Genomic DNA, 26,999 nt, shown 5'->3' on the forward strand with positions numbered 1-26,999 from the left:
ACATCCATACATGACTACTGGAAAAACCATAGCCTTGACTAGATGGACCTTTGTTGACAAAGTAATGTTTCTGCTTTTTAATATGCTGTCTAGGTTGGTCATAACTTTCCTTCCAAGGAGTAAGCATCTTTTAATTTCATGGCTGCAATCACCATCTGCAGTGATTTTGGAGCCCAGAAAAATAAAAGGCTTGAGGGCTCAGTAATTTCGGCGCACTAGCTTAGTTGCTCCGTGGCATTTGGGATCTTCCCAGACCAAGATCAAACCCATGTCCCCTGCATTGGCAGGCAGATTCTTAAACACTGTACCACCAGGAAGACTCTTTGCTATGTCCTCCTCCACTTGGAAATGGCTTAGCAGTGACGGTCCAGGAGCGACACACCACCCCATGCCCCTCTGAGCTCAGCGGTAGAGTAGATCACATTGGCCCTTGGTGGAATTTTCTAATTCCAAGGACAAGCATGGGGGATTGGGGCAGCCATGAGCTATCCTGGCTTCTGGGTTGCATCAGAAAACATATCATGGCAGGTCGTTGATGTCAGCTTCTCCCGGTGTGGTGGTCTTCACAGCCCCCTGGGCCTTGCTGGCTGTGGGAAGCCTGTGGAGCAGAGGGACAAGCCTGCCCCCCCCCACCCCGTGTTCCCCCTTTAACTGGAAGCTTAGAGTCCACGGTACAGCTACTCTGTTTTATGTGCGCTGTTGACTGAGTCCAAGCTCTGTGTGCGCCTGGTCCCTGATATATGATGCTCGGCCTCTCCACGGCTGGACCAGCACCCCCGCTCTGTCCTCAGCACACACCCTGCTGGTTTGGAGGTCATAACTCACCATAAAAATGGTGCAAGTGGCTAGCTCTTTCTTCACTGTGGCTCTGGGCCGCCCAGCCCAGTGTTAGGGTGGATGCGAGGCCTGAGAATGAACTTCTCTGTGAATGACACAATTCCAGAAAAATGCAGCATCTTCCGGATGCAGCTTCTGGAGCTTGGCCTGGGGGAGGGGGGCCTGGAGGGTTTTTCGTGTTTGAGCTCTTGGCTGTTCTTTGCCCCAGGGGGATGTGTGTGTGTGTGTGTGTGTGTGTGTGTGTGTGTGTGTGTGTGCATGATTTTTCACAGAACACATTTATTTTCAGATGCTCGTGTGGATAGTTTTTCCGAGTCCCCCCGGGAAAAGGAGAAAGTACAGAATGCTGTGACACCTGATGGAAAGTATTATGCCTTAGTCAATGCGGCTGATGCATCTCTTCTGACTCTTGCCTTTAGACTAAACTAAACTTTAACCAGAAAAGATGAGGCAGACGGGGTGGAAGTGGGGAGGTGCACAGGGGCGGGGGTCTTCTGGCTGGTGACTATCCCTCTGCAATGGCACTGTCTTAATTCTGAGCTTTCAGAAAATACAGAATGCTTTCAGAAGCATACAGTGCTTGAGTTTGGGGGAAGTACTGAAAGGTCATCTTAGCCACACAGCCCTTTTTAAAAGGAAGAGGAAACTGAAGGTCAGAGAAGACCCATGACCCACCCAGGGTTGCACAACTAGAACTTGAATCCTGTCCCTCCGAGCCCAGAAAAAGATTTTGTCTATTCTGTGCAACTGGAGTCTTCAGACAGTATACTGTGATGTTTTGGATCAGATTTTAATTTCCTCTCTGGTCTCATTCATTCAGTCCCTCCGTGTCACATAAGGCTCCAGGGACTGAGGACATAGTGGTGAACAAAGCAGAGCCCGTCCTTCTGCTCTGGGGCTCACGGTCTAATGGGGAAAACAGCTGTGAACAGGACGCTGCGTGTAGGATATGAGCGGAGGCAGAGCCCCAGCTCCAGGGGTCCCCGGTCACCCCCAGCCCCCTCCCTCCCGCCTCCGGGCCCTCTCTGCTCTGCCAAAAGGCTTTTAGGTTCAGAGAATTTAGGGAACTCATCTGAGGTTGGAATGACTGGGTCGAGGCCTATGGGTCTGGGGAAATGGCCCCAGGCCACGACACTCCCCAACTCCTCCCCACTCCCACCCTGACCCATTCCCTAGGCTTTTGAGCCACTTTCCTTGGACTCTGGGGTAGTGGTTTGGTCTCTGGTAATGAGCGTTTGGCCTTTGAGCCCCTTTCTTTTCTTTCCTTTTTTCAAAAAGTTGAGATGTAATTCACATATTATAAAGTTCACCATTTAAAATGTGCATTTCAGGGAATTTTAATGTATTCATTATGTTGTGCAGCCATCAACACTGATTCCAAAACACTTTCCAGGAAAGCGTCTAAAACACTTTCAAAGAAGCCCTGCCCCCATGAGCAGGCACGCACCATTTGCCCCCCTGCGGCTCCAGGCCACCTCTAGTCTGTGGCCTCTCTTGTGGGACATTTCACATAAATCGATCATACACTCTGTGGCCTTCTGTGTTGAACTTCTTTCGCTTAGTATAACATTTTCAAGGTTCATCTATGTGGTGAGAGGTGTCAGTACTGCGTTCCTTTTGGCGACCGAGTAATATTCCATTGTGTGGATATATCACATTTTGTTTAGGTATCTGTTGATGCCGCTTTCATTTTTTTTAATTCAGTTCAGTCTCTCAGTCATGTCCAACTCTTTGCGACCCCATGGATTGCAGCACGCTGGGCTTCCCTGTCCATCACCAGTTCCCAGAGCTTGCTCAAACTCATGTCCGTCAAGTCGGTGATGCCATCCAACCATCTCATCCTCTGTTGTCCCCTTCTCCTCCTGCCTTCAGTCTTTCCCAGTGTCAGGGTCTTTTCCAGTGAGTCAGTTCTTGCATCAGGAGGCCAAAGTATTGGAGCTTTAGCTTCAGCATCAGTTCTTCCAATGAATATTCAGGACTGATTTCCTTTAGGATGGACTGGTTTGATCTCCTTGCAGTTCCAGGGACTCTCAAGAGTCTTCTCCACCACCACAGTTCAAAAGCATCAATTCTTCAGTGCTCGACTTTCTTTAATTAAATTCCTTTTAAAAATTAATGATAATTAATTAATTACACTCTTTGGCCACACCGTTTGGCATGTGGGATCTTAGTTTCCCAACCAGGGATTGATCCTGTGCCCCCTACGTTGGTAGCGTGGAGTCTTAACCACTGGACCACCAGGGAAGTCCAGATGCCCCTTTTGTTTGAACTGTAATCATGGCGCCCCATTAGTCTCATTGAGTTCTCTGGTGAGTGCTTAGAAGTGGTTTCTAATTTGTCTGATGGAAACTTAGGTCAACATTCTCTCCCTGGTAGACTGGATACACTGCCTAAGGGGAAGCTAGAGCAGTGATTCTGAGTTGAGAAGGAAAATGTCCTTTCCCCCAGCTCCCTAAGTCTGCTACGACTCCCCTTGGGGCACTGTTACAGGTGGGAGTACGTCATATCTTGAGAATGTTGGCGCCAAGTTGGGACTTAGCCTACGGATGAAGGGATGCTGTGGATGGGCTGGGCTGTCTGATCAATTTGGGTGCAAATCTTTATTTACATCTCACCTGGGCCACTGTTGAGATAGTCTAAGAGCATCTTGGACAACTGGTCTGGGAGCATGTTTGGGGCCCTTGCTTAGACTGTTTCCTTTATTATCTTTTATTTTCCCTATTTATTCCATTAAGGTATAAAATTCACCTTTTTAGAGTGCATGGATCTGTACATTTTAACAAATATATACAGCCATATAACTACTACCACAATCAAGAACATTTTCATCAGCCCTGAAGTTTCCCCCAGATTCCGTTATAGTTACCTCTTCTCCCACCCCCAGCTTCTGGCAACCCTGGATTTATTTTCTATCCCTATGTCGTGTCAATATAAGCATGTTATATAAATGGAATCACACAAGTCGTAGCCTTCTGAGTCTGTCTTCTCTCACTTCGCATAGTGCATTTGGATTCACCGTGTTGCCATGTGTATAAGCTCCCTTTTATTTTTGAGTAGTATTCCATTGTTTGTTTATCTGTTCCCCAGTTGAAAGCCATTTGGATTGTTTCCAATTTTTGGCGACTATGAATAAAGCCACGATAAACATTCATGAACAGCTTTTTGTGTGAACGTAAGTTTTCGTTTCCCTTGGGTAAACATCTAGGAGTGGGTTTGCTGGGTCATATGGTAAGTGTATGTTTAACTTTATAAGAAACTTCCAAGCTGCTTCCCAAAGAGCTGTAGCATTTTGCATTTTCACCAGTGATGAGGCTATAGTCTAGTCTCCAAACTGCTCAGAGCCATGCCAGGCTTGGCTCTTTTCGTTGCCAAGTACATGAAGCTGCTCTGTTCACCTTCAGGTTCTCCCAGAACTAGCCTCTGAGACAGTGAGTGGAGGGTATGTGGTTTATTTGGGGCATGGTCCCAGGAAACACCAGCAGGGCAGTGGAGAAGGGAGGAAAACAAAGGAAGCCAAAAAATTGTGTTCCATCAAAGCTTTTACCATTTGGGGCAGCCCGCAGTCTATCCCCGGGGAACTCAGAGAAGCAGTACAGAGCACACACCTGAGGTCTCTTCCACCCAAGGGGCCAGGTAGCTGGTTTCTCTAAACCATCTCCCATCAGTCACTGGCCTCGGGGCTGTTGCCAGAGTCCTTTTTACAGCATCTTCAGCCGCCCAATCAGCATCTGATTGAGTGGAGGTCAAGAGTGTAGATTGGGGTCCTCTTTGGAGTCAAATGAACTGAGTTTGAATTTTTACCCACTATTTAGGAGCTGTCTGATCTTAATAATTCCCCAACTACCCTGTACTCAGTTTCCTTATCTGCAAAATGGAAAGAAGATTGAGGCTCCATTGATTGAGATAATGCATAGAATGGGTTTAGCCCAAGGCCTAGCCTCTACCAAGCACTTAAATATTAATTGTCGCTATTACTGGCCAAAACCAGTGATTTGTATAGCATCTTAGGGTCCAAAGAGGAAGGTGCAGACCTATCCTAGGGTGTGCAGTGTCTAGTTGGGGGGCAGACTTCAAGACTCCTTCCATCCTTTTGTGTGTCTCTATGCTGGACTGTGGGGAAGGGACTCACGGCAGCCCCTTTGGACACCCAGCAGCCTTCACTTATTTTACCCTCCCTGCCAGGAGCCCAGGGGCCTTCCCTCTGAGAATCAAGCGCATGTGTCTGATCTCAAAGTATTCCTCTCCTGGAGGCTCAGACAGTAAAGAATCTGCCTGCAATGTAGGAGACCCAGGTTCAATCCCTGGGTTGAGAAGATCCCCTGGAGAAAGGCCTGGAAACCCACTCCAGTATTCTTGCCTGGAGAATCCCATGGACAGAGGAGCCTGATAGGCACAGTCCATGGGATTGTAAACAGTTGGACACGACTAAGCGACTAACACACAGTCAGTCACACTGTCTTGCTCATGTGTCGGGCTTTGTCTTCACTGCTTTCTGTTCCTTAGTTTCCTTAATTTTCTTTTTTTTTTTCTTTTAAATATTTTTGTATTTGTCTGCACTGGGTCTTACTTGTGGCACTCAAACTCTTAGTTGAGCCATGTGGGATCTACTTCCCTGACCAGGGACTGAACCTGGGCCCCCTGCATTGGGAGTGTGGACTCTTAGCCATCAGACCACAAGGGAAGACCCTCCTTAATCTTAACTCCTCTGTGAGTCAGGCATCACCAGCCTTGTTTTACAGATGAGGAAACTGAGGCTCAGGATAGAACAGGCCTTTGCTGAGGCTCCTGGGTAGATGAGTGGAACAGCAAGGAATTTAATTTCAAAGTTTGGGTTGTAGACTGAATATTTGTATCCTCCAGAATTCACACATTGAAGCTCTAACTTCCATTGTGATAAGATTTAGGTGGTGAGCCTTTGGGAGGCGATCAGATTTAAATGAGGTCCTGAGAGTGGGACCTCATGCTGAAAATTTGTGTCCTTAGCTGAGCCTGGGGCCCCCTGGAGACAGAGGACACCCCTGGCTTCTCCTCGGAGGATGTCCCGAAGTGGAACAGTTGTGTCCATTGTCTTTGGGAGGTTAATCTGAGGTTGCCGTGGGCCCTAGCAGTCTGAATTCTTAACCTACTTTTAGAAACAATGCTGGTTGTTTTTCCCAAGGAGAGCCCTTCCCAGATGCTCAGCCACCATCCAATGAGCTTTTCCTTCCCTTTCATGACTTGTGTGTTTTTAAAGGTGAAGAAGATTAATTGGTAAGGCTGTAGGGTCAAGCCATGGGAACATGCTATCCAATCCTTGTGGCCAGGATAGGAAGCAGGGAAGGCAGATTCTACATGGAGCCCAAGGTCAGGCATCCAATCTTGTCCAAGCAGGCACATGATTGGCACTTATAACTGATAGATCAAGATTGGGCAGGAGTGGAGAAGTGGAGGGGAAGGTAAGGGAGGATGGCTTAGTTCCTCCCCCTTCCCTTGTGGCTCAGCTGGTAAAGAATCCGCCTGCAACGTGGGAGGCCTGAGTTCAGTCCCTGGGTTGGGAAGATCCCCTGGAGAAGGGGATGGCTACCCACTCCAGTAATTCTGGCCTGGAGAATTCCATGGATGGTATGGTCCATAGGCTCGCAAAGAGTCAGACATTTCACTTTCTTTCACTGCCCAGGAGATGCTGCTCATGGTCATTCAACTGTTGGCAGAACCAAGGTGACCTCATCCTGCCACTCTTAGAAGGTGCTTGTGGCAATACAGGGGAAAAGCCCTTGACCAGCCTTGGATTCTGCAGCAAGTAGGTCCAGTGATTGCTGTGGGCCTGGGTTTTGTCTTCCATGAAATGAGGGGGTCTGATCAGAGGTTTCTGGGAGTGTTTTCAAAGCTGTGGGTTTGATGGAGCGATGTCCCAGCTCAGCCACATGAATGGTCATGTGGGACTGGGGAAGCTGCTCAGGTGTCAGAGACTGCATCCTCCGCATCGATGCCCAGCCTTGTCCAAAACCGTAGGTGCTGCCTCACAGTAAATGGAGTCCCCGAGGATGGGAATACAAGCCAACGCAATTTCCGCAGACAGGAGGAAGAGGACCGGGTGCCCTTACTTGTGCCCATCCCAGAAGAGTGTCGCTGCTGAAGGGACACTGTCCACACGCAGGGTGTGTCACCAGGTGGCAGAGGACAAGGGATGGACAACGGGTACCAACCCCACTCCTGTTCCGTGCCCTGGCCTCACCCACAGCCCCGTGTGCTCCCAGGTGGAGAAATTCTTTGTATGTGTCGTGTATCTTTCACCTGCTGCTGAAGCAGCTGATGGGAAAACTGAATTAGCATAGTCAGCTTTGAAACAACCTTTGTGTTCATTAGGTAGAAAGAAATACTTTAAGACAAAACAAAATCTAGGGGGGCTTCCCTGGTGGTCCAGTGGATAAGAATCCACCTTGCAACACAAGCAACACAGGTTTGTTCCCTGATCCTGGAAAATCTCACATGCCTCGGAGCAACCAAGCCTGTGGGCCACAACTGCTGAGCCTGTGCTTTAGAGCCTTCAGCAACTGAGTCCCCGTGCTGCAACTACCGAAGCCCATGCAACAGAGAGTAGACCCTGCTCGTCACAATTAGAGAAAGCCCACGTGGAGCAACAAAGACCCACCACAGCCAAAAAATAAAATAAGACTTAAAAATCAACAACAATAAAAATCCAACGCTTTCTATTTCTGGGTGTTCTGGCCCCTCATCAGGGTAGAGCTGGGGCCTGGGTCTCGGGCGGATCATAACTGTACCTCAGTGCACACACTTCTGGGCAAAGATTCTGTTTGTTCTTTAATGGAAATGGTAGAAACGAGCCGGCATCATTTCTAAACAAAGAGGGACTTTTCACAGGAAGTTTGTAGACCTGACACCTTCTTGCTTACTGTGGCGCGTGGCCTCTTTGCTGACAATTGGCGTGACTTGCTCGAGACAATAAACAATGGTCGTGGCCGCTTCCTGCGTGGAGGGAAGCATGGGTACAGGTGGGAGGCCGGAGGCGTCCCCAAGGAAGGGATTTCCTGAGAGCGTCCTGTACTCCTTAACATAGTGGCCCTGGGACAAGAGCAGTCAGGGCTGATACTGCCCAGGGTCCCCGTGGGCATGCCGTCTTCCAAGACCTCACACAGTTGAATGAGCTGGTCCAGAGGCGGCGATCAGAACTAGCGGGAATTACCAGATTCCGCTCTCCAGGCCTCTTCCCTGGAAAAGGGAAGAGGCTCGCCAGCTCCTAGCTGGTGATGTTGACCTTCAGGAGGGAAGGGGCCTGGCTGGGCCTGCCCCGCCCCTCTGCCAGCGAGGGGCCTATTAGTTCCTTCAGCCCACCTTCCTGTGTGCCAGTCCCGCTGCCTGGATCCCTAGCATTCTCTCCCTGCCCTTCACACTTTCGTTGCCTCGCTTGACCTTCAGGGTCTGGCCTAATAAACCTCACCTTTCTCGGAAAGGCCTTCATTTGCTGACCTAAGTAGTTGACCTCTGTTGAGGAGCCCCCCACCAGCCCCATTATTCTCACTTATAGTCCCACTGTTCATTTCTTCCTTTCCTAGAGCTCACCAACATTTGTGATCGTGCGTCGGTGGGTTTACTTGTGTGTTGTCTCCTCTAACTGGAAACGTGGGCTGGTTGGTGCAGATCTGGTTCATGCTGCCCATGGCTGAGTTTGCAACAGGAGCCGACCTTCTCAGAGACCTTCAAAGGCGAAGGCATGGATTAGTGGGTGTGTGTGTCCTGGGGGATCTCTAGGAGATGCCCAGAGGTTTCTTCTGAGAGGCATGAAGTAGAGAGTTAGGTACTGTTTTTGTAAGTAAGACAACAGGCTTTTTCCTTCCAGCAGCTCTAAGCACAGGGTACCTGGCATACTCGTTCAAAGGAGAAAAAAAAAAGTCCATTCTTAAGAAGGCTCTGGAAATTTCATCTGCCAATTGGCACTTGAGGCCACTGGAGCAATACACACGTGGAATTTGAACTCTACCCTGCCTCAGAGAACAAGGCTGAAGCGATAGTACGAAATGCATTTAAATGTCATGCGTTATTATTAGTTGTAATCTTATCTTTGTTAATAATAATAACAGGACCCGCCTAGAAGTTGCTGAATAATAGCAGACGGGCACTTTCCTAAGCTCGCCGCCCGACAGCACCGTGGACCCTGGGGAGGCGCCGGCTCCATAGACACGGCTGGGAGGGACGGCGTGCTCAGCCGGAAGCTCCACCCGGGTCACACGTGTTCTGCCACATCCTCCACGCCCTCTGGGGCTCTGGTCATTCAGAGAGGCGCCGTGGAGGCCCGGGGCCCCTCAGACGCTGGCCTCAACCGCTTTAGAGCCTCTTCCACCTCCCAGCCTCCACCCCCAGCTGCTGGCACAAGTCAGGGGTGTGCAGGTCTGGGACCCGCTAGGCAGTTTCTCTTTGCAGAGATTCTGCGTGGCCTTTTCCCTTCTATTGTTCGCTGCCCCAGTGACTTGCTGAAACCATGTGTTTCCTACAGATTTTGTTTGCCTGCATCGACTTCTTTGTTTTGCTCCGGTAAACAGACATTTAGCATATACAGATCTTTGCACTTGACAAAGAGAGAGCTGGAGCCCTGGACACGGGCGTCTGCACTGAGTCACTGAGTCTGAAGACCTTGGCTGATCCAGAGCTCGTAAATGACTCACACGGTCAGGGCTGGCCCACGTTCGGAGGTTCAGTCGCTGGCGGTGGTGATGGAGGGCGACATCGGGCCTCTGACTCTAATGAGAAAAAACCGTATTTGAGAGAGAGGCTAGTCAGGGTTGAACCCCTGTTCCAGCAGCTGTGTGACTTTCGGGGAAGTTGCTTACCTGATCTGTGTGTTTGGTGGCTCAGTGGTAAAGAATCCGCCTGCCAATGCAGGACACATGGATTTGATCCCTGGTCTGGGAAGATCCCATGTGCCACATATGGAGAATCTAAGCTTGTACGCCATGACCACTGAGCCTGTCTGTGCTCCAGAACCTGAGAACCACAACTGATGAAGCCTACACACCCTAGAGCCTGTGCTCCGTAAGAGAAGGCACCACAATGAGAAGCCCAAGCACCACAACTAGAGAAAAGTCCTTGCAGCAACGAAGACCCAGCATAGCCAAAAATAAATGAATAAAATTACAAATAAATAAATAAATAAATAAAAGTTTCCCTTAAAAAAAAAAAAACAGAAACAGTACTGACCTTGGTTGGGAGGCTTAAAGGAGTTGATATTTGGAGACCTTCTGATGGTTGATACACGCTAGCTGCTCTTGTTATTTGTCTGTTGGGCCCTGTTTTATGGACTGTCCTCAGAGATCCTGTTGGGAAAGGCTTGCCAGTAGACCCACTTCACTTTAGAAGTGAAATCAAGGCTTTTGTCACTGTAAGTTGATGTGATCCTCCCGGATGTATTGGCGATGGTCTGTTCATCAGAAACAGTTCAGAATGTTTTGGACTTCAGCCTTGTACAGGAGGCACAGATGCTGGATGGAAACAGACGTGGGTTTGCACACCCACTCCTGCTGCTACCAGCTGTGTGACCTTGGAGGTGCCACTTATCTTCTCTGAGCATCTCTCATCCTCTTGCCCAGGGTGACCGCGAGCATGAACTGCGCCTGAGTTTGTAAGGTGCTTAGGTGGGGCCGGGCACAGGGCTTTGCCCTGACTGGTGAGCTTCATCCCAAAAGGCCAATGTGTGGTGTTCTTAGAAAAGGGCATTGTGGATACAAGAGAATCTCGAAGAAAGTGGAACGGTGGGGAGTGAGGAGCAGACGGAGTGGTCACGGCCTTTGAACTTCTCAAAGCCTGACCCCATCAGATCGTCTAGGTCATCTGTGGTCCAGCTCATAGGCCTGGAGTCACAGGAGGCAAGACTATTGCCTTGCTGCCTTGGGACCCGAACTGCCCTGTAGAGAGGTGATTCCTGTTCCCTGAGGGCTTCAGGCAGAAGCTGGATGGCCCTTGGGGAGGAACATGGATGCAACGGTTCATGTTGATAGTCTTCAAAGTCCTTCCACCCTGGACCTTCTAGGATTCTTGCACAGAACCAGAGATGGTCCTCCCCTTCAACACCAGGCATATTCTAGTCCCCCTGCCTCAGAATATGAGGGCAACTAGTGGGTTAATGGGGCACCTTTAACCACTTTTAAAGGCCCAGACAGGGGCCTTCTCTGGTGGTCCAGTGGCTAAGACTCCGAGCTCCCAGTGCAGGTGGCCCAGGTTCAATCTCTGGTGGGGGAACTAGATCCCACATGTTGCAACTAAGACCACGTGCAGCCAAACGAATAGATATTCTGTGAAAAAAAAGGCCTGATCAGAGAGGGGATTGCACTAGGTCAGGGGGAGACTGTGGACTTCCGGAAGGGGGCCTTGGCAGCTCCACCCTGAGCTCACAGGAAGTGACTCTGAGATGTACCCACTGGTGCCTGCCCTGAGGCCAGGAGTGTTGGAGGCCACGATGGACCCCAGCGGCATAAAGGGGACTTTGCTGTGATCTCTTCCGAATGGAGCCCGCATGGTGGGGTCTTGCCGTCAGCCTTGGTACAGCAGGTGGTAAAGTTCAGGAGTGGGTGACTTCAAGAGTGTGCAGACTCCACATGACCGCCTAAAACACATTTTAAGTAAATTTTAAAGTAAATTTATCCATGAGCAATCCATGGTGGTCATTACTGGATGTCGGGGGCTGGGTACCAGCCTCAGTACTCAGGCCCCAGGCTTTCTCAAGCCAAGATGCCCCAGGCATTGGTACCTCCGACCGCGGGTGTGGGTAGACCACTGCCCTGACCCACGGGGCAGGGCTTATTTCCTCAGGCTTTGTTCCCATTGGCTGCTGAATTTTTGACTGTGGTTTTGGGGTTTGTTTGATGATGGGAAAAGTGGCTGAGCCATATACTTAATTTTTTTTTTTTTTAAGATTTTAGAACAGTTTTAGCTTCACAACAAAATTAAAAGTAAACTCGAGAGCGTTCTCACATACTCCCTGCCCCCAGATGTGGAAACCCTCCTCCATAATCAACATCCCTCACTGGACTGGCAGCTTTGTTACAACTGATGAACCTTCATGACACATCAGTTATACCAAGTCCGGAGTTTACATTAGGGTTCACTTTTGGTGGTGTACTTTTGTGGCTTTGAACAAATGTATCCACCTTTCTGTGTATCATACAGAACAGTCTCACTGCCCCCAAAACCCTCTGTGCTCTGCTTATTAAACTCTCCCTACCCCAAACCCCTGGCAACCACTCATCTTTTTTACTGTCTCCATAGTTTTGCTTTTTCTAGAATGTTATATAGTTGGAATCGTACAGTCTGTAACTTTCTCAGATTGGTTTTCTTTTTTTTTTTTTACTTAGTAACATACATTTAAGTTTCCTCCATGTCTTTTCATGCCTTGATAGCATATATCCTTTTAGCTGATTAATATTCCATTGTCTGTATGCCCCGTAGTTTATTTATCCATTCCTAGTGGTAAAGAACCTGCCTGCCGATGCAGAAGACCTAAGAGATGGGGGGTTTGACGCCTAAGTCAGGAAGATACTCTGGAGGAGGGCTTGGCAACCCACTCCAGTATTCTTGCCTGGGGAAGCCTGTGGACAGTGGAGCTTGGCGGGCTACAGTCATGGAGTCGCAGAGTCAGACACGACTGAAATGACTTAGTACTCACACTACTGAAGGACATTGTGGTTGCATCCAAGTTTTGGCAATTATGAATAAAGCTGCTGTAAATATCCTTGTGCAGGTTTTTGTGTGGATGGAAGTTTTCAACTCTGGATTAATACCAAGGAATGCAATTACTAGATCACATGGTAGGAGGATGTTGAGTTTTTACAGGAAACTGCCAAACTGTCTCCCAAAGTGGTTGGACCATTTTGCATTCCCCCCAGCAGCGTATGAGAGCTCCCACTGTGCACGATGTGGGAGGGAAAGCAGGCGAGGGGGAGACGTGTGGCGAGATCCCAGGGGCGGCATTCATCTCAGGGCTCATACTCATTGTGCGGCTTCCTTCCGCACTTAGCCACGGGGCTGCCTTCAGAAGGCGATCAGCCCATCCTTTCTGCGTGTCACCACCCTGGTACTGTAACTGGTATCCGGTTGGTAGGAAACCTAGAGCCTCAGTGCAGGTGCCTTTACATGGTTGGCCTAGGTGGTTGTTTCCTTTGATGACAGTGTTGTGGCTTCTGAAGCAAGCCTGGGCCTGTTCCTCTCCCGCCCGCTGTCTGCAGCTCAGGTGGGAGGTGAGTGGTCGGAGGGTGAGGGGAATGGGGTGCATCTTTGCAGTTGAAGGAAAGCTGCAGTGTAGGTTTCTCCATTCCCTTGGGTGATGCTTCCTCGTGTCCCTTAACAGAGCTCACCCCTGGGTGAGCTCTGAGGACCAGGTGGCAGCCCCAGGGACACTCCCAGGAGAGTCAGCATCTGAGGATTCCTGCGTCAGTTCCAGCTCTCAGCAGGTGGCCTTTGGCAAATCTCGTGGCCTCTGTGGGCAGCAGGTTCCTACTGTTATGAGGGAGTTGCTGTGGAAATGCAAAGACCCTTGTAATTTGAAATTTCTCAGAGTGCAATATTGAAAAGTGGTTCAGAACCTGGGATTTATATTATGGCTTGGCCACATGCTAGCTTCCTAGGGCTCTCAGTTTCCTCATCTGTAAAATGGGCTAATGATGCTGCATTTGGGGAAGAGGAAATGAGACAGACAGAGGATAGTCACTGGCACGTTGGTAAGACCCAGTAAGTGGCAGCTAGTGCCTCATATCACCGTCATCATGGGTGTGACCATCGCCCAGGGTGGAGAGCAAGTTTCCTGACTGTTGCTGGGGATACAGCCCAGATAAACACCCAGAGTGAAGTGAGGAGAGCATATGGTTGATCAGCATCTTTGGTTTCTATTCTCTGAGCAGTGACCTGGACCGGTTGTGTGACTGTGACCTCCACTTGACCTTTTAGAAACAGATGAGGGCAACCTGAGAGAGCTTCCCTTACATTGGGCAGGATTGGATCTCTGACCACGGATCGTGTTACCACTTACTGGAGACAGGCAGTCCTTTCAATTTTGTGTTTCATTTCTGTAAACTTTCCTCTGATGGAGACTTGATACAGAGGAAGAAAAACATATGTGAACCCTTTATTTCCTGTGATAAATGATGACCTTTGGAACTGGGGTCAAGTCCAAATTCTCCAAGACAGAGTTTTTTTTTATGCTGCTGTGGTTTTAAAGTCACGACATGTTGTGCTTTTGGCTGCTGGTCTTTCTGGCTTATGATCCGATTGAGATGCTAATAAATGAAATGGGTGCCTTTGGAAGGCATTCAGATATTACTCACTGGAGTAAAAATGCAACATTTGTTCAGGGAGAGGACTGAGCATTATGAAAACAGGTCTTATGTGCTTAGGGTCAACATCAGACAAGAAAAGGAAGGCTGCAGGAGTTGGGGACCGTCTTGCTGGATGATCTTCATCTTTGCTGAAGATACGGACAAGGATGCAATTGTCTGCAGCTGTCACAGCACCTCAGTGGGTTTTGAGAATCCACTGGTTGGGGTTTGATGAAAAGTCTTGTGTCTTTCCTTTTCTGTTGCCAGATTAACATTTCACACAAATAGTTAGGCCAGAGGTGGGATACTCTGGGCTTTTGCTGGAAAGGCCTGCGGCTCAGAGCCTGCTGTAAAGTCAGAGGTTTAGAAGTCAGAGGGTATTTTGGGTTTTCTTGAAGTCACCTTTGACATTTTAGCAACACAGCTAGCAGATCGGGATGGAAGACTCCCAACAAATCTGAGATCCAGTAGGATGTGAAATGAGGCCTAGGATGTCAAAGAGAAGAGGGACTTTGGGGAGGATGAAGTCTTCCTTTCATAGACGAGAAGAAGCCCAGACAGGGTGAGTGGAAGATCTAACAGCACACAGCTAGTTAAGGCCAAGTTGAGATCTGAGCCCAGGTCTTAACTTCTAATCTGGGGCTCTTCTGTGGCTGACCTATGCATGCTGTAGTTCACAGGTCTTACACAGTGATCAACTGTGATCCTGCTCTTTGTCACTTTTGTACCAATTAACTTTGGCAGATGAAGTTTTTATTTTACAATATGTTCTTTTTTAAAACAGTGGACATAAAACATAGAAAAATTTCTCCAAGGAGTGAACTCTGCCAGTCATTAATGTTTTGGCATTTTTCTTTCCTGTCTTCATTTGTGCCTGAGTGTGTGAGTGGGGCGAGAAAGTAAAAGACCCACAAAGTAGATATACAGGCAGAAATAATTGTAATAATATCCGACTTATTCAGCCTGACCTTGAAGTGTATTAGAAATTGGGTTGGAATCCCTTGATGGCCATATTTCCATCCCTTGTCCTCGTGACTTGGAAAAATATATGATTCCTGGGCCAAATCTCTGGATAACATGACCAGGTTTTAGCCTCACCTGGGTGAATACATTTTAGCTTAAATGTTCTCAAGTGAAAAGTTAGGTGGTGACAGTCTAGAAGGTAGCTTGTTTGGCATCCACTTGCTAGACATGGAGCATGGGTAGCTGATACCTGGTTTGGTTCAGCCAGACCCGTGAGAGAGCTCACAGACCGCCGCACTGGGGCATAGACACCATACAATTGGGTGACTGTGTGCACTTTTTTCTCCCCAGTGGTGTTCCAGACTAGTTCTGGGGGACACGGCGGGGCTTCCAGAGGTTAAAATAGAGATAGAGATGTCCGCGCACTTTCCCTGGAGGGATAACTGATGCTATTGAGACGTGGTCCCCGTGTATATCCTGTGAACGGACAGACATGGCAGAGGAAGACGGCAGCCTGGGGTCCCTGTGGCTGGTCCTTGTCGTTCTGCTCGGGGTGTTGAGGAAGGCCTGCACCCCATCCCCTTTTCTCTGCAATACCCCCACCATGACATGACTGGGCTCCACTCTCCAGACTGTCACCCAGGGAATCCATAGTCTTTTTTAAAATTTAACTTTGTTTATTTACGGCTGTGCTGGGTCTCTGTTGCTGTGTGCGGGCTTTCTGTCTCCGCAGCAACTGGGCTTCTCTTTGCAGTGGCTTCTCCTGTTGCAGATCACGGGCTCTAGGGCGCATGGGCTTTAGGAGTTGTGACCCATGGGCGTAGTTGCTCCATGGTACGTGAAATCTTCCCAAACCAGGGATTGAACCTGTCTTCTGCATTGCACGGCTCATTCTTAACCACTGGACCCCCAGGGAAGTCCCCTATATTCTTTTAAAGCCACTTCATTGAGACATAATTGGCAGGCAGTAAACTATGCATATTTATAATATGTATACTATTTGAAGAGTTTGGGTATATCCACCTGCCTGTGAAACTTGTACTGCACGTTAGTGAGCCTGTCTGTCACCCCTGGGAATTTCCAGATGCTCCTGTGATCCTTCCCTCCACATCCCCTACCCCCCCCCTCACAACCCCCAGCCACCCCTCATCCTGCTTTCTGTCACTATGGATGAGTTGACATTTTTTTTAGAGATTTCTATAAATGGAATCACATAATTAGTACTCTTTTTCACCTGGTTTCTTTCACACAGTGTAAGTGTTTTGAGATTCATTCACACTGTTACATGTACCTGTAGTTCTTTCCTTATCTCCTTCCCTGTTGGGACATTTGGATTGTTTCCAGTTTTGGGGGGGGTTTTTTGCTATTACAAATAAAGTGACTGGGAACACTGTGTGAAAGTCTTTCTATGAACATATATTTTTCCTTTTCTCCTGGGTAAATTCCTGGCATGGAATGACTGGGTCCTACAGTGGGTATAGGTTTAACGTCTCTGGAAACTGATAAACTGTCAGTTTCTATGTGATTACATCGCTGTACTAGGAATCTATATTTTTTTTTTAATACTTATTTGGCTGCACTGAGTCTTAGGCGCAGCACACAGGGTCTCCAATCTCTGTTGCTGGGTGTGAGATCTTCAGTTGCTTCATGCACACTCTTAGTTGGTGCATGTGGGATCCAGTTGCCCAACCAGGGATTGAACCCGGGCGCCCTGCGCTGGGAGTGCAGCGTCTTTGCCACTGGACCACCAGGGAAGAAGTTCCCGGAATCTGTATGTTTTAAATAACCCTCCCCAGCAATTCTCCTGCAGCCTTTTCCTTCCTGCAGTCACCTAACGGCCTGCGGTTGGCCCTGGGTGCCAGGCTGTGTGAACCAGTCACCTCCACTTGTTCTCTCAGGGCTGGTTTGGCCTTGGCCTCTCTCTGCACGCTGCCCCTGGGGAGCAGAGGGAAGACTGAGACTCTTTACCTGCATACCTGTCTCCCACCCACCCAAGCCTCGCAGGTACCCTGACTTGCTCTGGGGTCAACAAGTCACGTGGCAAGGAACTGCCTTGTCCACTGCCACAGTGTCCCACCAGAGACCTCAGAGAGGTGGGCGCACCCGTGACTTCCCCGTGAAATGCTTGGATGCCTTGGACTCACTTCTCAGCTGACCCCTGGCTTGACATGCGCCCGCTGCAGAGACAGTCTGGGGTCTTACCTGCCTGAGCGGGGAATCAGACCTCATTGCTGCCTCTTCCCAGCCCTTCTACCCATCAGCCAGCACTTAACCTGCCCCCTTAGGTGCCAAGCCCTGAGCTAAGGTGCTCATTGCAGAAAAAATGGACAGGGTAGACCTATCCCCGGGGAGCTCGGTGTATGAAGAAAGGGCAAGAGAGGCAGATTTTCTGACGAAAGCAGGCCTGGGGGGGGCAGGCTGGGCGCCCCTGGGATGGGCCCGGGAGGGGAGTCGTGGTTAAGCCAGACTGGATTCAGGTGGCAACAGCACGGCCTCTCGCCTCTGCCCACGCGTGCCCTTCACGGCCCAGACGGCTCTTGAGGATTCTTGGGGAGGGAGTGGTGATGGCCCGCGGCTGCCTGGCGTTCTGTGACTCGGGGCCGCCTCGAGCCCTGCGGGGTGAGGAGAAGGCGAGGTGTTCCAGGCTGCGGGCCAGCGCCCAGGCGCACACACGTCAGAGCTGGTTGGTGGGCAGCGCGTGCTCTCGCCGGGGGCGCTCACACCCTTTCCTGGAGGCAGTGAAGCGGAAGGGAAGAAAGAGAGCCACCTCAGGAGAGTGTGAAGTCTTGGTTCTGTTCCTGGAGAGGAGCGGGTTGGTTTGCACACACCTTGTGCGGGTGGTGTTGGAGGGCGTGAATCCCACCACCTGCCCGCACAGGCTGTTTTGATCCGGTGGCCTCTTTTTCACTTGGATTCCTGCTGTCCTGGCCCCACAAATCCTGTGTTTGAGTTGGTCTGGGCCTGGAGTGGGAGAAGCCTGGAATGCAGTATTGGGACTTTACCTGTAGGCAGGGGGACGCCCCTGGGCTGTACCCAGGGTGTTGGACACCTGAGCGCCTTTAACTCTGAAGGCTTTTCCCTGTCTCTGCAGAACAACTGTACTTAAGGTGAAGAATCCTGACTTTAAAATATTGGTGCAGGGAGAGTTATGTTTGATGATGAAATATCCCAAGCCTGCTTTGTCTGAGTGATGATGACAATTCAAACTAGGACGTATATGAAGTCAGTACTCTGAGCTTGTGGGCCAGCACGCTTGGGGCCCCCTGCTTTTTGTTTTTCTTCAGTCTCGAAGTCGTATCTGACTCTTTTTGACCACAAGAACTGTAGCCTGCCAGGCTCCTCTGTCCATGGAGTTTTCCAGGCAAGAATACCGGAGTGGGTTGCCATTTCCCTTCTCCTGGGGATCTTTGCGGATCAGGTATTCAGCTCATGCCTCCTGCATGGGCAGGTGGGTTCTTTACCACTGACCTGCCATGGGATTTTTCTCGTTGGTTTTGCTGCCTGCAGGGACATAAATGTCAGTTGTCTCTCCTATCTATCCCTCCGTCATCATTCAAAAGTGGTTCTCACAGCTCTGGTCCACTGTTATCTCCTTTCCAGTCCCCTCTGCTTTGTAGGTTGTTCAGTTCAGTTCAGTTGCTCAGTCGTGTCTGACTCTTTGTGACCCCATGGTTTGTAGATTGATATCTGTCTTATTCTTTGTTACTTTAGAGGTCTCAGGAGTGAGAGGGAATAACTGTGGTATGTTCAGCTCCACCCTGCTTGCCAGGTCTCTCCAGGTGCTGGACTAACATAAAACATAGCTTTTACCATTTTAACCTTTTTAAGGTGTGTGGTTGAGTGGTCTTAATTACATTCACAATGTGGTACAACCGTTACCAGGATCCATTTCCAGAACCTTCTCATCATCCCGAATAGAATCTCTGTACCCATCAAACAAGAACTTCTGTTCCTTATTCCCTGTAGCTCTTGGTAACCTCTGTTCTGTTTTCTACCTCTATGGATTTGCTTATTCTAGGTGCCTCATATGGGTGGAATCATACAGTATTTGTCCTTTTGTGTCTGGCTTATTTTACTTAGCATAATCTTTTCAAGGTTCACCCATATTGTGGCATATATATATAACATCCTGTTTATGGACACACCATATTTTGTTTAGTCATTCATCTGCTGATGGACGCTTGGGTGGATTCTACCTTTTGACTGCTGTGAATAATGCTGCTATGAACCATGGTGAACAAGTATCTGTTTTGAGTCCCTGTTTTCAATTCTTCGAGGGTATACACCTAGAAGTGGAATTTCTAGATGGTAACGAAATTCCATGTTTAACGTTTTGAGGAGCTGCTAAGCTGTTTTCCTTGCAGAATGCTTTGGAGGTAGTGGCTTCCCATTGCCTGCATTTTAAAGCCCAAGGCTGGCCTCGTGCATTCAGAACTTTGCTCTTTCTGCCTTACTACAAGGATCTACTCCAACCAGACTGACTCTATCGTCACATCCTGTCTCCACGCCTTCGGCTGGATCATTCACGTCCTGTCTCCACACCTTTGGCTGGATCATTTCTTTCCCCTAGGATACCCCTTTACCTCCCTCTCAGATTTAATGCACATCCTGCCTTCACCACCTCCTTTGGAGAAAATTCAACCCTCTCTGCAGCTCCCATGGCAGTTGTGGGTCTGACTCAGTGACCCAGATCCTGATTTACAGACTAATCTGGGTTGATAATCTCTGCCGAAGGCGACCACTGACCGTTCACTGTGGCGCGGCCCACACTTGCCTGTCCGGCCCGTGATTGCCAGCCTGTGGGCGAGCTGCCACTCTGCAGCCAGCCTCCACGTGGCACCATCTTCACAGGGAGGGATGCTGCCTGGCCCCTGGCATGAGTGTGCGGAGCCTTCCATGCTGGCAGGCTGCCTCGAGTTCCCGGGGTGCTGCCTGGCTGCCTCCCCTCTTGGGTCCCTGCCCGTTTGGAAGCGTGCCTTCGAGCACTGCCATCCCTGAATCTAGCCAGCAGGCCGTCCGAACCCCCACGGGGACTAGGAAGCCTGGCTGAACGCAGGGATTGTGAGCTGCTGTCGGAGAAGCAGGCAGCCCACTTACTGAGCTTACAGGGTGGGTTTGGTGGATTCCTAGCCTCTGATGCCTTAGGGCCTGTCTTGTTGCACAGAAAACAGCCAGAGTGGCCTGTCAGCCAAGCCAGAAACCTGGTGTCCTCTCTCCAGCCTGTCCTACTTCTCATTAATGCTGGTGACTCTCTCTTTGAACTATTCGTCCATGTGTCTAGCTTAGATGATCGCTGTGGCTTCCTACGTGGTTCCCCTACTTCTGATTTGTCCCCCGCTCCGGTCTGCCTCTGTATGCAGGCTTTCGAGAATTCAGATCCTAGCTGCACCCTCCACCCCAGTGAGTCACCCACAGCCCCTCCCTGCATGGGTTTCAGGTCCCTGCGCTACTTTAGTTCCCTGGGTATGGGAGGGCATGGGCCCTCCCTTCTTACTGTCTTGTTTCTTGGGCCTGGAACATTCTCCCAGCTCTCTCCCAGGCTAGGTGCCACTTGTGCTTCAGGCTTCAGTCCTGGCATTGCTCCCCGGAGACACGTCTCTGGCCCCAGTTGTGTGGTTCCCATGGCTGTGCACCCACCTTTCATGGTCTGTTCTCACCCAGCCTGCAAGCCCTGTTTCATACCACTGCATCCCCAGCTCCTTAGACCGGACCTGGGCCAGGACGGCTGGACTGAGGCCCCTGGGGGCTCCAGATTTCTCACTGGGAGTGGGAAAGGCTGGCCCTGGGGTCTGGTCTCATGTCCAGCTTCCTGGTCTCATGTCTAGCAGCCAGGCGCAGAGCTAAGCAGAGTAGAGACGAGCACCCTGGGGGTTGTCAGTAGGTTCCAGGGCCTCCACCAGCCTGGAGGCTTTGAGGATGCTCTCTTGGAAGCGTTTGAGCTGCTATCTCCTGAGCAAACAAGGTTGAGTGTCTAATCGTAAAATCAAGTTCTTGTACGAAGGCAGATCTGTGGGCCAGGGAGAGTCAGCAGGTACTCTGGTTGGGGGCCTGGTGAGCATGAGCAGTTTGCTGCTGGGTCCTTCCTCTAAGCCTGGACAGTCACAAGTGCCCATGGAGACTGGCCCGTCTGCAAAGGTGGGTGTTTCTCAAGGCCTCTTGGAGGTGGCAAGAGGTCTGGCCTGCTCTCAGTTGTTTTGTTCTGCAGCTGCGTGTTCATTAACAAAATTTAAAATTCCACAAGAAGGTTACAAACGTTATGGCATTTAAAATGATTTATGTTTTTCGAGATGGTGCTTTTTAAACAGACACTGCAAGGCACTCTAGGTACGAGGTAATGACGGAATGTAGAAGAAATACTGATTCATAGTGAGCTGCACGTGGGGTGGAGCTGGGATCAAATAGAAGTGTCCCCTCTCCCCGGGGGTGAGCGTAGTCTCATTTGAAGATGATATAAAATAGTTGATCTTGAGATGTCTATGTTATGAAAGTGAAGCCAAGTCCCTCCTCCCATGCCCACATCCCCACCTCGCCACTCCCACCCCCAGGCCCTGCAAGTCCTTCTCTGGCTGGAAAGTGAGGAACTTGGGGTGGGGCCTGGGGGAGGCAGCAGCTCTCATGCATTCCTGGGGCCGGGAGTTGCCAATTTCTGGAATGCCCGCTCCCTGGACTCCCTGGCCAAGAATGAATGGGGCCTGGGGCACAAATGCTGTTACCCAGGGAGGCTTGTTCCTGGATGGATCGAAGCTCTGTGCCCGCCCTCTGGGGGCCAGGCCTGCTGTGAGGTGACCTGATTGTGCTGGTGGTTTACATGGGCTATCAGTCATCAAGCGTCTGTCTCAGCTGGACGTGGCACCCCTCACTCTGCAGATGGGACCTTGAGTCCCCTGCCTCGCAACCTAAGTCCATCAAAGTCACACAGTAGTGCAGCTGAGAGGTGAAACTTGTTCTTTAAGACCTGGTTTGGAGCCGAGGGTGGGTGGGACGGTGAATGCCTTCAGCAGGTTAATGTTTTAAGGTTCATCTTTGTGTCCCCAGGTCTTAGTCTGGAGCCTGGCATGCCAGGAGCTCAGAAAATCTTTGTTGAATGAAGAATAGCAGCCAACATTTATTGAATGCCAGCAACTATGGTTGCTGCAAGTCTATGTGATTTCATTGAAGCCTCCCCCAACTCTGGGCAGTTAGGTACTTTTATCCCCTGTGTATAGGTGGGAAAGCTGGAGCACAGATGGGGGAAGAAACCTGCCCAACAACAAGCAGCTAGTAAATGGAGCTGAGGTTTGGACCCAGGTAGTGGCTCCCAGTCACTGTCTAGACCAGCCCTGGCCAGTAGGAAATTCATGTGAGCCTCCTGTGAAACTGAAAATGTCTAGTCCCATTAAAAAAAAGTAAAAGAAAAAAAAGTAAGAGAGAAACATCTGAAATTACTTTAATATTTTATTCAGTTCACTACATGCACAAGATTAGTGTCAACATGTCATTTGTATAAATCTTCCTAGTAAGGTATCTGGCAGATTTGATTCATCCGGATGTTCAGAATCCAATATGTATTTTAAGGTCTGAGTTTGGAGCGGCCGCATCTTGGGTGCTCAGTAGCTATCCGTGTCTGGTGGTTTCTATGTTGGGCGTTGTAGCTCTGGATCGCTCTGCCGGTCAATGAATGAATATTGGGAGTTGTTGTCATCTGGAGCTGAGGAAGCATGAGGAAGTGGCCAACGGGAATAACAGACAGAGGGCATGGCAGGCCTGAGCATGTGTGGTGGGTTCTAGAAGGCGCCTGCTAGATTTCCCCAGTTGTGTGTGCCAGGCGAAAGCTGGGGCCTTGAAAAGGGATGTCCCCGTCGGGGCCGTCCCCAGGGATGGAGCATCTCTCCTGCTGTCTCTGGGACAGGGCCTGGGCAGGGCTGTGCGGAGGGCAGACACCCTGCGTTCCCAGCCCCGCGCTGTGGGGAGGCTTTGCTCGTCTGCGCGGGGATCTGGCTCTGAGCCGTGTTGCTTTTGGCCCAAGCCCGTTGCAAAAGTCCCCGGAGCTCAGAACAGGTACGATGTGTTCTTCGGGAAAGGTTACGAGGTTTCAGACATAACAGAAGCTCTGAGTATACAAATAGAGGATGTCTACGGGCTGGTGTCAGGAGTGAAGTCATCAAACCCATACATCATGGGGTCAGCGCTGGCTGACGCACTTAGGGCCCTCGGGCTTGGAGGTGACCTGTAGGCAGGGAGACTAGAAATTACAGGCCCGGCAAGGGGAAGGGTGGGTGAGCAGAAGCAGGGACAGTAATGTACTGGTGTTTTCTCAAATGGGCCTTGAATGAAAGGGGTTAAAACTGTCCCTTAAAATGTTTCCCGGGTGGTCTGAAGATGCAGTGAGAGGAGGATGGGTGGGGAGAAAAGGTCTTCCTGAGCCAGCCTCTCCCCCACCCCCCCACTGCACCCCCCCACCGCACACCCCCCCCCCCCCCCCACACCCCGCTCTGGTCTTGGTTTCTGGTTCAGGGCAGAGATCAATCTGTGGCCAGTCTCCTGCCCAGACAAAGTTTCTGAAAAGATCATCGGGGCTGGAATGTTTCAGGCTGGCCTTGGGAAGCGCTCTGTTATGATGACTTGACTTAGGCCACTCTTGTTGTTCAGTTCAGTCATGTCCGAATCTTTGCGATGCCAGGCTTCCCTGTCCTTCACCATCTCCTGACCATGGGAGGCACTTTATACTGAGGACCATCCACTAGCCCAGTAATTTGACCCCAGGATCCAGCCGGGAAGATGGATACTGGACTGAGAAGCCCTGGCGGGCGACTGAATAGTCAGCCCCGCATGGCGTGGGGGTGGGGGCATGGCTCAGTTCTTAAAATCCTGCCCTGTGATGCAGGAATAGGATGAGGTGGCCTGGGAAAAGGAGTAGAGGTGGGCAAAATATTTTAGCATTTAAAAAATAGCAACTGACTGATAAGGCCACATGCCCTGAGGCAGAAATAGAGGAGCCTGGAGCTGCCAGGGCTGGGCCAGAGCCAGGGATGAAGGCCGTCATAACAGGCCCTGGGGCCTAGTGCAAGTTCTTCAGTTCAGTTCAGTCGCTCAGTCATGTCTGACTTTTTGCAACGCCATGGACTGCAGCACGCCAGGCCTCCCTGTCCATCACCAACTCCCGGAGTTTACTCAAACTCATGTCCATTGAGTCGGTGATGCCATCCAACCACCTCATCCTCTGTCGTCCCCTTCTCCTCCCGCCTTCAAGTTCCTACCTAGGCTTCTTGGCAGAAAGTCCTCGGGCAAGACTGTCTTGTCTGCAAAATGGGACTAATGATACCTATTTTACAGTTCACATTAGATGCTGTGCAGGTAGAATTTATAGAGCAAAACACCTCAGAAATCCAGTTGTCTTTTTTTGTATGTGTATTTTTTGTTTTATTTTTACTGCATGGCCTGTGGGATCTTACTTCCCCATTCAGGGACTGAATCTGAGGCTATAACAGTGAAAGTGATGAGTCCTAACCCCGGGGCCACCAGGGAATTCCCATGTGGGGGGGGAGGCGGTTATTATATTTATTAACTGTACTGTGAATCTTTTATTTTTATCTATCTTATAGCTTTAAGGTATGGTGGTGTTCTTTCAGCAATCTTTTTAAAACTTTTCATTTTGAAAAATTTCAGTTGTACTCAGACACAGAGAGGATGGTATGATGAAACTCCTGTACCCTTCAGCCGGTTCAACCATCCTGAATATTTCATCAGGGCGATTTTGAAGTCTTCAGGCTGAGTTAATCTGGGTGAATAAATTTCTTTGATTAATCAAGTTCCCCACGCTTTAAATCTTTTGAAGTAAAATCTGCGCTCTTGGGAAAAAGAGTGTGTTTGTATATTAGGTGTTTTGCCCTAACGCGCTTGCCACAGCCTGTGATTGACTTTTCAGCCAGGTCCGATGGGTTCGGTGGGGACTCCCACCTGGGGCCTGTGTGGCTCCCTCACCCTTTCTTAAGCCACAAGAGCAAGATCAACTCTCCCAGGAGTTTGTGGGCCTCTGTGGAATCTGTTTTTCAACTTGCTATAATTTGAAGGGACAAGGTTGTTCTGCAGTCTAAATGATTATTTACAGGAGGAGCTGGGGAGTTTCAAGGGAGCCAGAAAGTCGGTTGTCTCTGATCATTTTAGTCTTCCACGTAAATGGTTACCCTTTCCCTTGTCTGGGTGTGGTGGTTTCGGTGGGAATGGTGGGGAGGTGGGGAGTTAGGGGGCGGGGTGGTGAAGGCTAATAGAGTTTCCTTTGATCTGCTTCTGCTCAAAGCTGCTGTGTGTAATTCAAGCTTGTTTCTTAACTTGGCCAAACTGACTCTGGGTGGTTGTGAGGGTCAGATGTCAACTCCCGGAGACATCCGTGTCTGTCTCACTCACCGATCTGTTCCTTCTACAGCACATAGTAAGTGCTCAATAAATTTATATTGAAGAGCAGGAAGGAGGGGGAGGAAGGAACAAAAAGCTACATCCGCCCATCTAGTCATAATTCGTTGCAAATCTTTTATTTAAATTTCTTTTAAAAATGTTGTGTATTATTATTATCATTTTTACTTTTTCTCTCCATCAAAAATCTTTCATTTCAGGACTTAGAAATGTCATTAGAAAGCCCTCAGGGGGGAAAAAAAAAACATGCCTGTTTCCTCTGGGCTTTGAATACCTTCTCTTTTTCTTCTTGTACAAATTGTATTCCTGTTTCAGACTTAGCTCAGGTGACATTTTATCTTTTAAAATGTTTTGGACTCTCTCTGTCAAAATGCATGGCCACCTGCCCTGTCTCTTACACCTCTGTAAAGTCCAGGCAGGGGGGACGTCATTCTCTGCTTTGTAAGGGGCCCGTGGCAAGCTGGTCTCTGGGAGGTTGGCTCTGCCAACCGTAGAGGATTCAGGTTCAGAGAGGCGAAGTGACTCTCCAGGTAGACACAGCTTGTGAACGATGAGCCTCAGATCCAAACCAAGGCTTGACCGATTCCAAAGTCCTGCTTGGAGGCTGCTGCTCCCCAGTGCATCTGAATCCTTGGCTTTCTGTTCCCCCTCTCTGGGCTTCCCCCTCTCTTGGCTGGGTGGTTCTCACATTTAGAAATGGAGCCCGTGCCTCCGTTTCTTGGTCCCAGGGTTAACTCAGGGCTGGGGAGGCAGAAGGTGTCTAGCTCCTACACGGGCACATCTCTCTGGCTGCCCGTACACCACCCCAGGTGCCGGGTCTGTTCTCCTCCCCACCCTGACTACCTGCAGGATTACCCCCACCGCCAGGAGTTTATGAGCCTTGAGCCCCCACTCCAGTCCTTGTTGGTGGGGGCTTGGCACACATCAGGGCCCACCAGGTTTGTCAGGAGGCTCACAGGGTGGGCAGTGGGGAGGAGAGAGTGGAGGGGCTCTATGCACCCGGAGGTAAGCTCCATGCAGGTCAGGGCCTTGTCTTGTTGGTTGTAGCTGCAGTGTCCAGTCGTTCGGTCTAAGCACACAGTAGGTGCTTACTAAAGACACATCCAGTGCACGAGTCGCCTCCAAGCCCTGCTTCCTGACCTTCCTCGGAGCCGGCTTTATTGTGGGTTCTTGAGCCACTGCTGAGAGTGGATGGGCCAGGCCAAGGGTCCACCCAGTGTGACCCTGGCCCCCAAGTGGACGGCATCTCCACCACCCCAACTGGTGTCACTGCTCCGGCCCGCCTGTGGCGTGTCCCCACAGTCTGGCCTGGTCAGATACGGACCTGCCCCATGGGGCCCTTGTTTCCCCGCCGTCTCACCCCTTCACTCCGCTTCTCATCTGGAGAGGGGGACGCAATGTCCGAGCTACTAATCCCCAGCCTCCGGCGTGCCCTTGAACTTTCCTTTAAACAGCTCTCCGAACCCCCAGCAGCACTTCAGGTCACATTCCCAGAGAGCCGGCAGATGAGGG

At 50.1% G+C, this 26,999-nt stretch overlaps 1 protein-coding gene across 3 annotated transcripts in view; it reads left to right on the plus strand.

Moving 5' to 3' along the window:
- The window catches only part of GRK5 (G protein-coupled receptor kinase 5), a 221,248-nt gene that overhangs the window by 40,165 nt on the left and 154,084 nt on the right, over positions 1 to 26,999 (plus strand). For 2 of the 3 annotated variants that reach the window (XM_065923424.1, XM_065923427.1), the window contains exon 1: positions 22,200 to 22,280. The exons of the other annotated variant lie outside the window; for it this stretch is intronic. In XM_065923424.1, the coding sequence (XP_065779496.1) occupies positions 22,211 to 22,280 (70 nt within the window). In that variant the 5' untranslated portion in view covers positions 22,200 to 22,210. Of the gene's footprint in view, positions 1 to 22,199; positions 22,281 to 26,999 lie in introns of those variants that run through there. 3 annotated transcript variants of the gene reach the window in all.

This window comes from Muntiacus reevesi, chromosome 2 (genome assembly GCF_963930625.1).
Source record: "Muntiacus reevesi chromosome 2, mMunRee1.1, whole genome shotgun sequence".
In the NCBI taxonomy this organism is placed as follows: Eukaryota; Metazoa; Chordata; class Mammalia; order Artiodactyla; family Cervidae; genus Muntiacus; species Muntiacus reevesi.